The sequence below is a fragment of the Cebus imitator genome, unplaced genomic scaffold, assembly GCF_001604975.1.
Source record: "Cebus imitator isolate Cc_AM_T3 unplaced genomic scaffold, Cebus_imitator-1.0 Scaffold49, whole genome shotgun sequence".
In the NCBI taxonomy this organism is placed as follows: Eukaryota; Metazoa; Chordata; class Mammalia; order Primates; family Cebidae; genus Cebus; species Cebus imitator.
The window spans coordinates 6628306-6644878 of record NW_016107364.1 but is presented as its reverse complement, the minus strand read 5'-3'; the positions used below and the strand labels follow the sequence as shown (position 1 = coordinate 6644878).

The following is a 16573-nucleotide window of genomic DNA, read 5'->3' as shown; positions in this document are numbered from 1 at the left end:
TCTTTTCATTGTGCATACAACGTGATTGCTGGTTTGACACTGCAGGCTACACTGGTTTTATGAAGGATTAAATGCCACCTGAGACATATTTATCCTAAATAAATCACAAACGGTAAACTGCAGCATGTCAGTGTCAACACCCTGGACTGCAGCAGAAAGGTTAGCCATACAGGACTAAGCACGGTTAGGAATTAGCATCCAAGCTGAGGACCGCGGACTACCGCTAACGGGAGGACTGATCAAGAAGAAATATTTCCACGGAAAAACATCCCCCCTCCTTTTTTTTTTTTTTTTTTTTTAACATGTATGAGAAGCCTGGCGAGGGCCATCACTTTGTAAAGGTCACCTTGATCCTGTCACTGTTTGCTGAAGACAGTGCTTAAGAAGTCCTGAATGGCCCTGCCATTGTTAAGAAACAAGAGCAGTCACACTCAGCTAATTACGGATCTCAGTGTCAGCCCTGAAATTTTACCTTTAGTTGTTTTTTTGGAGGGGTGGCTGTCTAAAGGGAGGTGGCCTAGAGTGGACAGAGCTCCGCAGTGAGAAGGGCACTGGGAAGGGGTGGGTTCTGCTTCCAAACTGGTCAAAGTGTGGGCTGGTCCCCATGCTCTCTCAGGAAGAGATTTTCAGCGGTGCTTGTATTTAAACAAAGAAGGGACCATTCTCCTTTCCTCTCATGTCTGCTTTTTTTGTGTGTGTGATTTCTAGATGCTATCCATGATAGAATATGTTATTGTCACCAGAATGCGTCTGGGCCATTTGCCAGATGCTGAGAAACAGTATCAGGCTGCAGGGGATGCATGGCAGCACTCAGCGTCGTCCGGAGGCCACGAAGCAGCGAGAAGCCGCCAGCCACAGGCGCCAGGGTGCCCCTCGGTTGTCACAGCTGCCCACAACTGGCTGCTGAAAGTAACATGCCATTGCGATCTTTTAATGCTATAATTTTATTTCAAAGAAAACAAACAGAACAAAACAACCTTTGCATTTGAGGAAGAGTATTTTACAGTTTTGGAAAAGAATATGAGCAATTTTATCAGGAAACAAATGACTGCAACATAAACTTTCATCCAACAGTTGCAGTGAATCCACAAGGAAATGCAGACCATGCTGGCGGGCCACGGCAGGGGCCATAGGGGAATCCACAAGGAAACCCAGACCACGCTGGTGGGCCACAGCAGGGGCCACAGATGAATCCACAAGGAAACCCAGACCACGCTGGTGGGCCACGGCAGGGGCCATAGGGGAATCCACAAGGAAACCCAGACCACACTGGCGGGCCACGGCAGGGGCCACAGGGCACAGTCTCCATGTGTTAATGTTTAATGTCAGCATTTTCAAATGGACAGAAATCACAGAGAAATCCTGCCAAAATGATATCATATGAACAAACCCTTGTTATAAAAAGCAAAATACTGATACAAACAATATCTTCCAGAGTGTGCGTTTCATATATAGGCTTTATTGTATGAAACTAAGTCAAAATTAGAAGCATTGGATATCTTTACCAACATATATTTTAATTGAATAGAAACTTCAAGGCTTTTTTTTAACCATAGGCTTAAGAGGATTTCTTTTATGCAGAATGTGACCAGAGCAATGAATCCACCAAAACTGTTTGAAGAGGGGAAATTTATACATGAAAGAGCTAGTAGGCTTCCTTTGGTCTGGGGACACTGTTACTCTGAAATTAAAAAAAAAAAAAAAGCATGGGAAGGGACTGCTTCAAGATGGTAACACTTGCGGCTGCGATTTTTAAACCAGTGCAGAATGAAATGTAAAGGCAGCTGCATGCTGACTACACGAGCAGACGCACCCTGGCCACGAGGGGCATCTTCACCCTTTCCCACGGCCACGACCCTCTGATAACTGAAATGGGAAAACACTTGTGAGAGGAAAAAACCACCAACACTTGGCTTCTCTTCAGCACAACGGCCAGGACAAAGGGGAGGCCATTGACCAAAGTGCCCCGGTGGACTGGAGCTCCCCGCTGCGGCCCGTGGCCAGCCCTCCCATGCACTCGGCAGCTGGCTCTCTGAGGCCCAGCCCATGGTACCCTCTGTGGGCGCCTTGCTGGTGGCCGGTGTGACTCTCGCTGGGAGTGCACACTCAGGGCTCACAGAAGCCTCATCCTCATGGTTTTGAAGGTTTCAGAGGAAGCTCAAGGCACACAGCCCCACTGGAGCTGAACCCTCCCAACCTGCCCTGTGCTGAGTAAAGGTGCCACATTTCACGCTTCCTGGAGTTCGCTGCTTTCTCTTTGGCTCTGAATGGCCGCTGCAGCCGGGGAGCCCTCCTGTGTGTAGATGACCACACTGGCCAGCTGCTCCGCCCCACTTGGGACCCCGGCTTCTGTGCCCAGCGTGGCCCCAGCCTGCAGGAGTTCCTGCGAGTCTGTGGCCTCGAGCACAGTGTGGGAGTACACGCCCGTCTCGTCCTCCACCCCTGGCGGCAGCTCTGTCACGATGTAGTGTGTGGCGCCCTCGGGGAAGCCGCTGGTGGACTCCTGCACCATGGCCTGGACCAGCTCCTCTGTCACGATGATCTGTGAGATCTCCCCATCCGACTCCACCAGATCCACGTGCTCGCCCTGTGCCTCCTGCATGATAATCTGGGCGCCTTCCCCAGCCACCATGTGGACGGCACCCTCCTCGCTCACTACCACCTGGGTGACACCATCCTTGACCAACTGGCTGGCCGCAGCCGTGTCACACACAGCAAACTGGAGGACGCCCTGGACCATCTTCTTGAAGGCCACCTGTGCCCGCTCCTGAGAGGCCATGGCCGCTGAGGGGCGGACCACTTGGGTGAGCACCTCCATGGTGGCCGGGGTCTCCTGGGCCTCTGGGAACATCTGGATCTCGGGGGACTCAGGGTTGGCAGCCACGCGGGAGACCTCCTGCCCAGGCAGCTGGATCAGCACGTCTTTGGGGCTGGGCCTGCCCTGCTCCTCTAGCCCTGCCCTGCCCTCCACCTCCCCTAACTCAGTGACAGCACAGAGCAATGCATCCAGGGCTGACGACGCCTCGGGAGGGGGCACTCCAGCCTCCGAGAGGTTTAAAATCTCCTGCTTGGTCACCTGCTGTATCACAGCGCCACCTGGACTGAGGGACTCATCCATGCCGTGGCCTTCCACAGAGCCTCCCACGACGACCACCTGGGTGGCTCCGTCGGCCAGCTGCTCAGGGAGGATGGGTCCGGGCACCATGCTGCCCACATGTGCCCCGCTCTGACTGGTGGCAATGACCTGGCCATCCTCCGTGATGTGCACCACCCGGGCCACCTGGCCGGCCATGGCCAGTGTCTGCAGCGTGGCGGCGGCTGTCTCCTCCACGGAGGCATCCAGGGCAAACTCCCCATCGTAGCCCTGGAAGATGATGACCTGCTGCACCTGCTCAGGGGGTGGCGCCGGCCTCCTGCTGTTCCTCAGGGGCTTCTCCTTGACGAGCGGCTCTTCCGCCAGGGCTGCCGCGGTGAAGGGGCTGTCTGTCTCCACGAAGGTGGCTCCTTGGCCCTTCAGACGGCACTCATAGGACTTGGAAACAATGCCTAGGGAGACAGGGACCAGTTAGAGTCTGGGAAAAGGACTTGTAGGCTTATAAGAAAGACACCAATTCCGCAGAAGCATTAAGGCCTTGGCAGAGACACCACGGCCCCCATTCTAAACCCCGAGGAGCTCTCTACAGTGCAAGTGTCAGTGGGGCCAGAGGCCTCCATGACCGTCTGCAGGCGGACTCTCGGCTGGAGGGCACACACAGCTAATGCTGGATGTGCAAGTCCCCAGCCCTGGGTGAGCTGTCCAATACAACTCTTTGCAAGGGTGTGTGCCTCTCCAGTGCCTGGGGAAGGGGCTGGACCCCCTCCTCCCTGCCACCATCATTTCTTTTGTAACAATGCATTCAGTCATGGGTGGTAAGTAAAGTTCAGCAAACAGCCAGCAGCAGTACCTCCTAACCCAACGGAAAATCTTTTTTTAATGACCAAATATTATATATGGTATATTTGTTTATTCAACAAAAGGGATGAAAGCCTTGCATATTAAATTTTTTAAAATATCAATAAACACAGCTGTAAAAGTTTAATGCAACAAATATTTATTGAAGATCGACAATGTTTCAGGCACTGAACCGAGGCAGGCAGCCTGCGCGGCCACGTGAGTCACGTATCCTGGCAGCTGCAGAGCCCTCTGCAGGTGCTGAGTGCTCAGGGACTGAGAGGGGAGTCCACACTGCGGAACTGCGTGGTGGGCTTCGAGGGGCCAGACTCACATTCCTTCTCTCTGTCCATCTTCTGGACAGTGCCTGGCATGGAGCAAATAATCAACAAAGATGTGTTTGCCGAATGTCTGCGATACAACGTAAGGAGACAGGCACTGCACAGAGACGAGCCGCACATTCAGGAAAGAATATTCAGGTGAAGATGCAAAAAGAAACGACATTCTAACTCTGTCTTGGGGACAAGATTCAAGCCATCTCTTGAGGGCTAGGAGGACAAGGCCTCCCAGATAGAAGCAGCGAGGGGCCAGGCAGAGGCAGGAAGGCCGTCCCCATGGTGTTTCCAGGCCTTGGGACAGCAGAAGGCTGGGGCTGTCCGGAGAAGAATTTGCTCATCTCAGAGCGGGCTGCCCCAGGCTTCCTCTGCCCTGCACTAAGAAACCTGGGCCATGGGCTGCAGAGAGAAGGAGTGGCTGGATGTTTTCAGCAGGAAAATTGCAGGACTGTAACAGAGGGTGAGAAATTTAGGATCTGAAGTGCCAGCCCCAGATGCCTTAGTAAAAACAACGTGTGTGGAAAATACCATAAGCCCCTGGGTGCCTGGGCAGAGGCAATAAGGGGAGACCAGGAGAGAAAAGAAGGGGTGAGCGGGGACGAGAGTGAGGAGGGGAGCGCCGGAGCTGGGCATATCCCTGGTTTCGGGCCATCCTGTGCCCTTCACAGTCTGCCCTTTGTCAACAGGATACCCAGGGCGGGTGGCTGGTGCCCGGGGCTCTGGTGGGCAGCGGGATTCTGAAAGGCCTGGGCTGCTGCCGGAGCTCTTGGGCCAGGGACTTCAGCCGCCATCTGTGCTGCACAAAGAAAACTCTGGTGGCACAAGGACGGTGGGGATGGGCACTGCGCGAGGGCACACGCCAAGGCGCAATTCACAGCCTCCTCAATGTCACTGGCGACTCAGAGCCATGCTGCCGCTCCCTGCCTTGCGGGTAAAACAGGGCTGGAAATGGCCAACTTTATTTTCATAAAAAAGAAATGGACTCTTTAAACAGACTCCCTGTTGTCTTCTTTAAATCCCAGTTTTCCATCAGTTTTTGAATCAAACTCCATCCTTCTCAAATAAGAGAAGGATCTACAGATGATCTATAGCGAACATTTCCGTATCTCAACAGCTACCACATTTTTGAAATATTCTGCTCTATTGTCTTTAAGGGGGTCAGTTTCTTAACAGCATTTTTTAACCTTACCAAAAGGGAAAAAAGGAGTAAGAATTGTTAGAGATTATTTATTGCTAGCATCTCTTCAGAATAGAGTCAACGGTTTTGCTTATCATGTTGGTGGTGTTCCACAAGAAAGCATTTCTTTCAATACCGAGTTAATTTTGAGCACAGACCCCAGACAAGGCCTGTCTTCCCGTGGGTACATCTCAGGCAGGATCAGCGGAAATGGTTAAACCATGTTAACCAAGAGGACACGCCCCAGCTCTTACCCAGGCTGGAGGTGTACGGTCCTGGATTTGAAAGTATTAATTAACTGTTAAGTACTTTCTCAGGGAACTCTGTAAAGTGTGAATCTTAGAAAGGTTACGGAATTTTAGGTCAAGAAAAGAGCTACCAGGAGGTACTCCTGTGTCCTTGCCCTGCACCCACGGAACCCGAGCATGAGCAGATGTAGTCGGGCTAGCAAACCGCAGGGGGAGCCAGGCCTGGCCTCGCCCATGTGTCAGGCAGAGGAAACCACTGCATCTTCAAGACCGACTTACCCTTCCCGGAAGAGGGTCCAAAATGTTTATGAGTCTAGCTGAGCAAATTCCCTAATTATAGTGCACCCTGTTTTCTCTTGGTTACCCCCAACCAAGGACAGAGAACAACTGGGCACCACTCAGTGGGGCTGCTGGCTTCCCTTCTGTGTGCTGCAGGTAGCAGGCACTTCCTGAACATGACTTCCTCTTCCTGAGGTCTGGTGGTAGCAGTTACAGGTATTCAACCTGTGTACACATGCCGTGCGGATGCTTGGAGACTTTCCAAAGGTCACGGGTGGTAAAGAGTTTTGAGGGAACCAATGTAGAGCCTTTGAAAGGGTCTGCCTGGGCATGTGCCTGGAGACAGAGCTCCTTCCTACCTACCTTGCCCCTCTCTTTCCACTTTGCAGAAAGAAACAACCCGTGCCCAGCCCCGCCTGGTGCCTTGCCCTAGGGAAGATCAGAGTTTAAAAGCTAAGCTGAGAGGGGGTGGGCGTGCAGGTCCCGGGGCAGGGGCTGAATTGCTGCCGGTTTCACGGCTGTCTTCCTAACTTTGATCCTCCTACATTCTCTCCTAGAAGAGGTCAGAAGCCTCGAGGGTGGCACACAACTCTTGTATTCATGCCCCCTTTGCACCTAACGTAAGCCGGGCACGTGTGGCTGGTCCCCGGTCACTTTGCCATTTGCTGGGACCTGTAGAGATCTTTGTCTCCTGTACTTGACAAGTTCTTTCTCTGGTGTGCTTGCAATTTCTCCCCAGTCCCTACTGTTTTACCCAGAGCCATCTTCACACATCATCCTTGATTTGTTTCTGTCTGTTCTCTATTTTAAATGTCATTTTTAGCCTAATTCAGCATTATTAAAAAAGAGAAATAAGGACACAAAAACAAAGAAGGCAGCCTCCCCAGTCATTCCCCTCTCCTATTCATTTTAATTACAGAAAAGGACAAACTGCTGGTACATTAGAAGATGGAAGAAACTACTGTAGCTGGGAAAGAAAGAGCAAACATCCTCTTCTTAGGTAGTCGAGGGAAGAAATGGTGGATGCTCCAGTCCAAGCAATTCTGTTCTTTACTCTGCAACTGGACAGAAAATCTCTTGGGTGTAGAATTATCCTTTGAATCCCTTGCAGCACTGATAATTATGCTATTCTGAACTACTTACTGAATTTATTTGAATCCAGAGGTGGGTTAAGCCACTTCCAGACCATTAAAGTAAACTGCATGGGTAAATACTGCTGTCAGTATGGCGTGTGATGAAGCCTAGCAACACCAACGTCTTCACCTCCGTGCCGCACAAACCAGTCAGTCCATCACAGTTCATAAATGCGAGTGCAGGTCCATCTTTTGATTCAGCAATTTAATAACTTCGAGTGCTGTCAGTACTGCTTTGAAAAATAGCACCTATAAAATGTAACAGCCTCAATCAGATTGAAAAAGATTCACCCACTGAAGATTCTTCCATTTCAACCATAATGAATTAATGTTGAGCCATGTAGAAGTTCAAGTGTCATTTAAACTAATGTGAATCTCTTCTGTAACTTTAAACTCTAACTGGGCTATGACCAAGAATCTGCTGGGCACATCAACTTCCATTTTCGAGCTCTTTCTAGTAAATATAAACTGTAAAGCTCACCAAATGCAAATGGCCGAATGCATGGAGTGTTTGGAAAACAGGCACGTGGGACAGGGTGCATCCTTCCTGCTTAGTCACTGTTATGGCTCCAAAATCGCACAAGCCTTAATGGAGCACGGGTGCTGAATGTAGTGTTTGTATGTCAGTACCTTTTTAAAAAAGACACTGTTGGATTTCAGTAAAATAACAGTAGCTAACCAAATGGTGTGCCTAAAATCATTCATTCTGGGTCTGTTTCCAATAGGGCATTAAGCAGCTTCTTTGTGTAGAAGGCACAAGTGACATGAAAATGCAGCCTCGTGCCCAAATACAAAGTCCCCACTTTCTGCCCGTTTGCTTTTGCGAGCACCAAGAGATTTTACTCCCTTCTCAGAGCCGAATGCATTGAAAGTTCACAGCTTGGATAGAATAAACAGGTAGTTACTGGGGAGTCTGAGGGTTTGCTTTTGGAGAGAGGATTTCGAGGTCAGCTGGCTGCTCTGGAATGCCGTTATGAAGCTGTGGCTCCTTCTGCGTTCTTGAAGCCAACGTCTCCAGCGTGGAAAAGCACAAGCTCCATTATGGGGGGTGGAGGGGTTAAGCTGCAGAGACTCCACTCCCCAAAACTGTGCTCAGGGCTCCCCTGTGCCGTCCGGTGTGCTTCTGGGGGCGACACAGGGCTGGTACCTGACTGCCTCCTTGGTGTGCGCGTGCTGTTTTTTCCTTACTGTCATCATTTTTTCCTACAGAATAAATACCTTATGCTTTTGTTAAGCTTACATTTAATTAAAATGTACAGAATTTGTGCAGTAAACCCGAATGAAAAAAATAAAACAAGGGCCCCCTCTCTTGAAGGCATACGTTGTGAATGAAAAATGTCATTACAGACTAAAAAATTTTGCAGTAAACAGGGCCTACAGAGAGAAGTTTCCCCTGTAATGACATCCATAAAATACACAAATGGCACTTTTAGTACCATCCTGAATATGGCATTTTCTGTGCTCTACACACAATCTAAATGGTTTGATCATAGAGCATAATACTCCATTGGGTTTATAGAACAATCAATGTTCCATAAAATGATGTATTTATCCAATAGTAGGCTCAGCAGTTACTGGTGTATGACATTGTAGGACACAGGCTTGGGCTCCTCGGCAGCACACATGCTGGCTGTAAAACTTATCTAACACCACTTCAACAACTTCATCTCATCTGTGGCAAGTAATTTGTGGAAGCCTCAGCTTGGTTTTAAAAAAAACTTGTAATAAAAATTCATAGAATTTTCAGGAGAATGAAAGCTGATGACAATAGAAAGGTCACATTGTGTCTCCACTCAAGGGGTCAAAGGTTGCTAGCAGATCTAAAACCGAAAGTAGATTTCATGCATCACGTAGCAGATAAAGATGGCGTTAAAAAGACATGTCGTGGGGTGAAATGCCTAATGCCTACAAAAGCCTGTGCTAATATCCTATGTAAACCACTTTGTTGCTACAAGTCAGCATTTATTTTAAATTTCAAAGCTTCTCTTGAAATGGTACTAAATGTTGATACATTGCTAGGTACATCTCCGACACTGGGTATACTTTAGATGTTTTACTTTGGTAGGCCCAGTAAGCTTGAGAATGCTGGGTTGGTTCACTGCCATAGTGAAAGTACCTTGAATACAATGTGATTAAAAAAATAATACTTTTCACATAAAAATTTGGGACACACATGACATTGCAATTCTTAAGCCACATATAATTTTTCTTGCCTTCAATTTTAAGATGTAATTTTAACAAGAATGTTAAGAAATCATACTTAATGTCTATTAAAATGAAACAATATTAACAGATTATGCTAATAAATTGGAGCCATATTTTAATGTCACAAAAGCTTATAAGTTTCTCGAGTGAAAGCAGGAAAAATGACAAATTAAAATTCAATGAAATATAACCTTTTAGAAGTTTCCAAGCAGGGAATACATTATTCTTACAATAGCAGTCACCAATAGTTTAGCCAGTCAAATCGATATCAATAATTGCTCTATAATTTATTCATCTTGTAGACAATGAGAGTTCCCTGGCATTGTGCAGGATGTCCTGTTACAGGGCTCCCACTGGAAACTGGTTTTGAAGACGTGATGCTTACCATGTTAACACCGGGACATGTTACGGGGACTCCCTGCCTTTGAGCTACTTCTTGTACTAAACAATGAACTTCCTGAAGTTCCGGAAGGGAAAACTCCAATCAAATGGTTTAGGGACCAGGATCAAAGAAAGAGGATGAATCTGGTATAACGTGGGACAGAGTCACCTCTTAGTTTTATACTCCAGCAACCAAATGGCAAGTTCTCCTTTTTTTATTTTTTAAGAACACAGGTTGGTCTGTACCACTTGCGTCTCCATTATTTTCAACAGTTAGAAACACATTCCGGACAGCGTTACCAAAATTCACACACAAAACAGAAACAAAGAGCTTACTTGAAATACAAGATTAAGAATTATTTGTAGTTTTTGACATGCATGTTAAACACGATAGCAAAACTAGTGAGATTTATCTCAGAGGACAGATTAGTTTTGGTCATTCTAAAGCTATGGTCAACCTAAGCTGATGGGGCTGTCCTAAGGATGGGTGACACCCATCACAGTGTAATCAGTAAAAGGCGTTTTGGTAACTCTCTGCTGTATGCCACATATAATTGTACAAAAATATGTTGAAGGATGACAGTGAAGTCTTCGCTGTGCCCCCATTTCATGAAGGCCATTGTTTTCTAAGAAGAGATGCGGGAATGGCTTTTCTGTAAAAATTAACTGAGGTTCACACCATTTCCAAAAAACTCCACATAAATACAGATATACAATTTTTCTGGATATACCACACAATTTTTGGTGAAGGAATATTTACAATAAACAGGGCAGAAATTTGGGTACCAAAAGTTTTAGTTCCTTTTTCTTAATTGCCATGGGGTACTACGTTGAACACTGGCAGCCACTGAAGACAATCACAGGAGACCCCTGAAGAGAATTCTGGATATTCACAAAAAACAAAGACTAAGTTTTATCATGAGTTGGAAATACATGATCAGGCAGGTCTCTAACTTTACCAAGAACAGTCTCCATGGGCCGAGATACTTGCATGGGCACTGAAGAGTGACAAAGAACAAAAGACAATATTTTACCTTTAAAGTCACAAACCCTAGGAAATGTTGTATTATATCAGACCCTTAGGTATATATTATCATTTTCATGCATGAAGATCTAACAGTAATGGAAGTTATGCACACAAATCTCACTCAGTAAGATAAGAATGCATGCTTTAAGGTTATCTTGACAGGCTTTGTGGGGTGGAGAGGAAGGGCAGCAGTTAACTGTTTCTCTGCTGTGCAGAGGCCTACGAGCTACACCGATAGATCACCATGCACAACCATGTACCTTTGGAAATTGAACTCAGGTGACAGAAACAGCGTCATCGAGTTTCATGGAGGGTGACGAGACGGCACTTTAACATTAGGCTGTGAAGTGCTCTGATCTGGTCATTTACCCATGAACAGCCAGAACTCCTTCTTCAGAACAGCCAGTCCATGTGCCGGCAGAAAGCGCTCAAGTGTCTTCTGTCCTATTTGGGACAAAGCAAGGGGAGGGGTGGTGGAGGGGAACCCAGGCAGGTATCGACACAGGGTGCTTCTCTCACTCTGCACATGTTTCTAGGTGTTGAAGTCAGAGTCCTGGCCACTGGGAAGGGTGGTGTCCCTCTTGGAGGCACCCTTGCCTCTCCTTCCAATGCAAGCCTGGCTGCTCCTGTGCACCAACACATGTTAGTTAGTTATATGTGAAAACGGCCGAGAGCACTAACCGCGCCCTTCAGGCTTTGTATGGGGGGGATTCCCGGCATGGAAAAGAGCTGTGGTATGTCAGTCCTGCAGGAGCAGGGCTACCAGAAGACCTTCAAACTCTACCAGACAAATAGCGGCCCCTGCTTACTGAAGGCTACCTCTGCTGGACTTAAAGATGTAATAAACTGGAACAGGCATTCTTTTTTGCATTATGGAATCAGAAAATTAGGAATCCCAACGACCTTTTCCTAAGTGTCCTCTGACAATCTATGAACTCCCAATGCAGGTGAACAGTATCAGAAGACAAGGCCTATTTTTCAAAAGTTGTACATATTATGCACACCTTAAAAGGTAAAATTCTGCAAATAAGCCCAACCAATTCTGCTGGAGGGCATGGCTTTAACAAGGCTGACTTTAAAAGGTTAACAAGGCAGATTAAACTTGTTTCCTTTTTGTTTTTCTGGCAAAACCCTATAAAAAAACTGAAATTCACTTTTGTAGTCATGTTTATATTTCCTCTATATTATAGTATCTTCATATCATTCCCGAGGAAATGAGAGGAAACAGACATTTGTCTTCATTGTAGACACTTTTGTAGGAAGGTAGAAAGCAAACCACTTCTCAGTAACTGCACAGAGGCACCATTAAAATCAAATTTACAGTAAACAGAACCTACGGCTGGGGTAAAACACTAACTGTTAGTATTTTAATGATCAGCAAAGCTTTCGGAGGTCTAACATCTGCTCACAGCCAAACGACAGCAGCTGCATGTGTACACTCAAAACAATGCGGATTTCTTCTCTATGCCTTAAAATGAATCATATGTTCTGGGCACATGGCTGCTCTTTCCAACGGAGCTGCTATGTGCCACAGGACCCCCGGCACCCTGTGGATAGCAACCCGGGAAAGCCTGGGTTCTTTATAGGAGGAGACCCAAACCTGTAGAAATCCGTGAGTCCAGGAAATGAAAGTTGGAGAAAGGGTGCAGAGGCCACCGTGGGCCTGGGCAAGGCTGGCAGGCGCTGGGGAAGCACGGCCTCGGGAGCCGTCCCCGTGGAGCAAGCCAGGGGCAGGACAGGGGGATGTGCAGGTGAGGGGACGATGGCCCTCAGTCCCTCCCTGGATCTACTCGGGTGGACTTGGGAGAGCCTCTGGGCCAGGCCACACCCAGCCTCAGCCTTTTCTACACACGGCAAGGCCGAGGGGGTGGACTGGGCGCTGACAATGTCCAGGTGGAAAACAGTAACATATTTTCTTCTTAACCAGTGTGAACTACAATCTTTATTTTCAACATTTTCCTAAATATCTAAGTTAAACTCCTATCCTGACCTGGAAACAAGAAAATTTCAAGGGAGATCCTTTCAAAAAGCACAATCCACATGAATACTGACCCCAGGCCCGATGGGGTCCTGTCTACCTGGTGCGCTGTGCTCATCTGAAATGCACAGAGCGGGGTGGGGCGGGCCACGGGTACAGCTGGCACAAGGACGTCGCTGTGTCTAGAGGGAACAGTGTGCCGTTTGTCTCAGCAGCTACGCCCGGCACACTGAAGTCCTCCAGAACATTTCCACGGTAGATTTTAAAATAGGGTAATAGTCCAATGAGGTAATAAAGTGTCATGGGGCCGGGGCCACTAAACAGGACCACATGATTCCACTGCGTTCCAAGAGGGTATAAACAGAAAAACTCTCTTTTTAAAAGAGTAGTAGTAGTTTATGAGGAATGTAAAGGCTTTGTTAAACAGGCAACACTATTTTGCCTCTTCACTAAAAGCCTGTTTGAAAGGATTTGGCTGGTAGGCACACATGGCAACACGCATGCGGTGTGGATCCGGACGCCGCTCCGGGAGTCACACCCACACACGTGCGGCCTTCCACTCCGAGGCACACGCAGGAAAGCAGCAGCAAAGCTGTGTACGGGCCGCTGCACAGGGACCCCCAGAAGGCACTTGGTGTGGGAATGGTGACGTGAACAAGGGGAAAAGGAATCCACCACATGTGATCCAAACTCAGGCACCTAGGAAACGAGGTCTATCAGGTGGCTGACGCCCAGGGTCACTTGGCACACGACCTGTTGCCCACTTGACATAATCTTCAACAAGGTTTAGAAAGGCGGAACTCGGAATGCTTTCGGAAGGAATGTCTAAGGGCCACTTCTTCTGCCGGAACTTCCCAGTCCCAAAAATAAAGCTACAGGCCTGACACTGGTGGAGGATCTTCAAAGGACATGGGAGGACCACAAGGCGGCTTCCCCGAGATCCCTCATGGAGGGAGAGCCGCAGCATTCAGTCCCATTCTTTGCTCCTTTTTTTTTTTTTCCCCATGGATCAACAAATGGCTCACCTAGATATCGTGAAGGGGTAAAGTCAGTCTGGGACAAGTATATGCCTCCTGTGGCAGGTAACAGCATCAGGAAAGATAATTACCCAGTGGGGAATAACAAGCTGATTATTAATAGTATTACCTAAAATTTAAACACTTTATATGCTTAATCAGATGTAACATTTCCATGTTTTCTTGAAATATATACATACATGTGCATACATACAATTAAGCACACCCAAGCACACGCCTTCGTGGACATGCACACACATGCAGGAACAGCTAGTGGTGTTCCACAAGGGTAGCCTTCCATCTCCATTCTCCTCATCACATTCCGCTCCTGAGCGTGAATCTGTGGCATACTGGGTGTAGATGTGAGATGCGCAGGCAGGGTCTCCTTTCTGAACTGTGTTCAGCACCATGTCAAGTGGGCAACTGGCTGTGCGTCCCATGAACCTGGCCTTCACTTATGAGAGTGCCTGAGTTCTGATGACATGTGCTGGTGTCTGCTCTTCAGGGAGTTCCCTGGAGAAAGCCCCTCGGATATGTCTCATGTAACTCTGTACCTGATGACCAACCCCCAGGCTAGCAGCAGCATGGCTGGAGTAAGTGCTGACACTCAGTGTTTGCGCAACACTTGTTAATTCTTCAAGAGCTGTTCAAGTTTTCAAAGGGTAGGACATCTAAGGAGTGGAGCAGTTCAAAAACCTCCAGGGTTCACAGTTGCCATTCCATATCAATTCTCTCTTCCCTAGAACCCAGAATATGTTTCTTTCACTACTCCTATGGTTCTGCTGCTATTACTCTACTTCAGTAAGAGTGATTGTGATGGGGAATGAAATCACCTTGCTGACAGTCCTGAGATCTCAGTGAATGGGAGAGAAAGGCCATGATCTGTTTCACTTAGGACTATAATCAGAATAAATGCCCACTGTGACAATCAGCTGCATGACTACTAGTAGAATTTTTAGGTTCCGTAAGTGAGCACAGGAAGAATGCACTCAGGTGCTTTTGTAGTTTGTCACATTTGTCATTTATTAAAGGGTTTCTGAGTAAAACTAACAGAAAAACCTAGGTCCTAAGGTGACAGTATTAAAACGGGTCCGTAAGCAACTGGATACTTAATTGTACATTTGTCTTAACTGTACATCTCTTTGATGTGAAAGTTATTTTAGGTTTCAGAGATATTAGGTAGAAACTCATACAGCCTGTTGTACATACCTCTAGCCTATCACGATGAATCCTAATTATCCATTAGAGCGCTCGTCTTTTCTGCTACACCGAGAGCTCCTTGAGCACAGGGCTCTATGATTTGCCATGGCATCTTCAGTGCTTGGCATATAATAGGCCTTAATAAGTACTGCTTTAAAAAGAAGACACAAATCTAAACAGGGAGAATTGACTGATCTATAAAATATCTTCCAGGTAAGAGAAAGAGCACGAGCTCTGGTTGTCAGCATGCTTGGGTTTGATTCCTCACCTCACCTGGAAGTTACTATAGAGAGAAATCTCCATAGATCTCTGTGTTTTTGTGCTTTTTGTGAGCTGAGGCACTGACTACCTTTACTGTAGATGATCTTTTCATGGACGTTTCTAGAGCAAACAGACTTGGAAGATAAAGATAGTGTCTTCTTCCAGAGCAAAGGGCAAACTGATTCACTGTTCATTATAATAAAGATAAGTACTTCTCTTGGGCAGAGAACAGGCAAGCTTACTGCTCATAATAAAAGATTTGGGTCCCCTGACTTCAGTGTTCATTGCCTGTACTATAACCCACTGCATGTACAGGTGTCATGGCCTCTTCATGTCAGCCTGTGGGAGTTGGGACTCAGGAAACCGGGTCAGATGCTGACCCTTTGGCTATAGCTGTTGCTGTGATTAATAAAGTCCTTTATCTCTGACCCAGGAATCTTGTATCTTCTGGCAGTACCCACAAACTGTGGCAGGATAACTCATTTCCAAGCTGGATAAAATTTTAGACTTTTGATAATTCTAGACAGTTATTAAAAAAAAAAAAGAACGACCACTTCTTGGAGATGCTATAAAGAGGACTCAAATTAGGGGCTCCCATGTCCTTGCTAGCACTTAGATTCTGATGCTAGAACTCCAAAAGCAGGGAGCAGAGGTTCTGCTGGACAGTGGTGGGCCCATCAGAGCAGACAGTGCTGGTGACTGGCATGTCTTCAGGAACCAGACAAACAGCTATGACCGCAGGCTATGTGAGGCGAAGCCCTGCCGGAGCGGGAGGCTGCCCTGTTTGACAGCAGGTGATTCATCCTCGCTCCGTGACGCCACTCTCTGGCTTCTGCTCTTAGACACCCAACACACCGCCTGATACTCAGTTCCTTCAAATGCAGACAACATGAACTTTCTGGGCAATTACCAAATATTTGAATCTGCCTAGTTCTGTGTACAATTATATATCACACCAGCTGACACTGAGGTCATGATGACCAACCCCACCCGCCCATACTACTGGCCAGAGTGTTATTTGGAAAGGCAACGAGGTGGCTGTGAGAACTCACCGCTCAGATTCCTGTCAAGGAGCGGGGCTGGCCGCGCTGCCCCCGCTGCAACCAGGCTGGCCAAGGGTGACTCTCCTACAACCTCCCTGGCTGGTGGGAATGGGCCAGGGGGCCTCTCGCTGGGTGACTGGCTTGGTGGCACTACAGCCTGAAGACTGACTGCTCAGCCCTCTTGTCCTCTCCCACCCTCCAATCTATTTTTTTCAGTTTTTAGGAATCATAACTGTTCACAAGCAAAATATGTTATTTGCAAATACATGCCTGTAAATAGCAGGCTCTCATATCTTGACATTCTAAAACAAAACAAACATTTGAAACATAATTATCAAGTTGATGAAAATAGTCTAGTT

The 16573-nt window shown here is 47.3% G+C and overlaps 1 protein-coding gene across 1 annotated transcript in view; it reads right to left on the bottom strand.

Moving 5' to 3' along the window:
• Positions 1-1439: 1439 nt before the first annotated feature.
• Positions 1440-16573, bottom strand: part of ZNF407 (zinc finger protein 407) — a 476193-nt gene continuing 461059 nt past the window's right edge. Inside the window, exon 9 of the mRNA XM_017527494.2 lies at positions 1440-3546. Coding sequence (XP_017382983.1) covers positions 2228-3546 — 1319 coding nt within the window. The 3' untranslated portion in view covers positions 1440-2227. The remainder of the gene's footprint in view (positions 3547-16573) is intronic.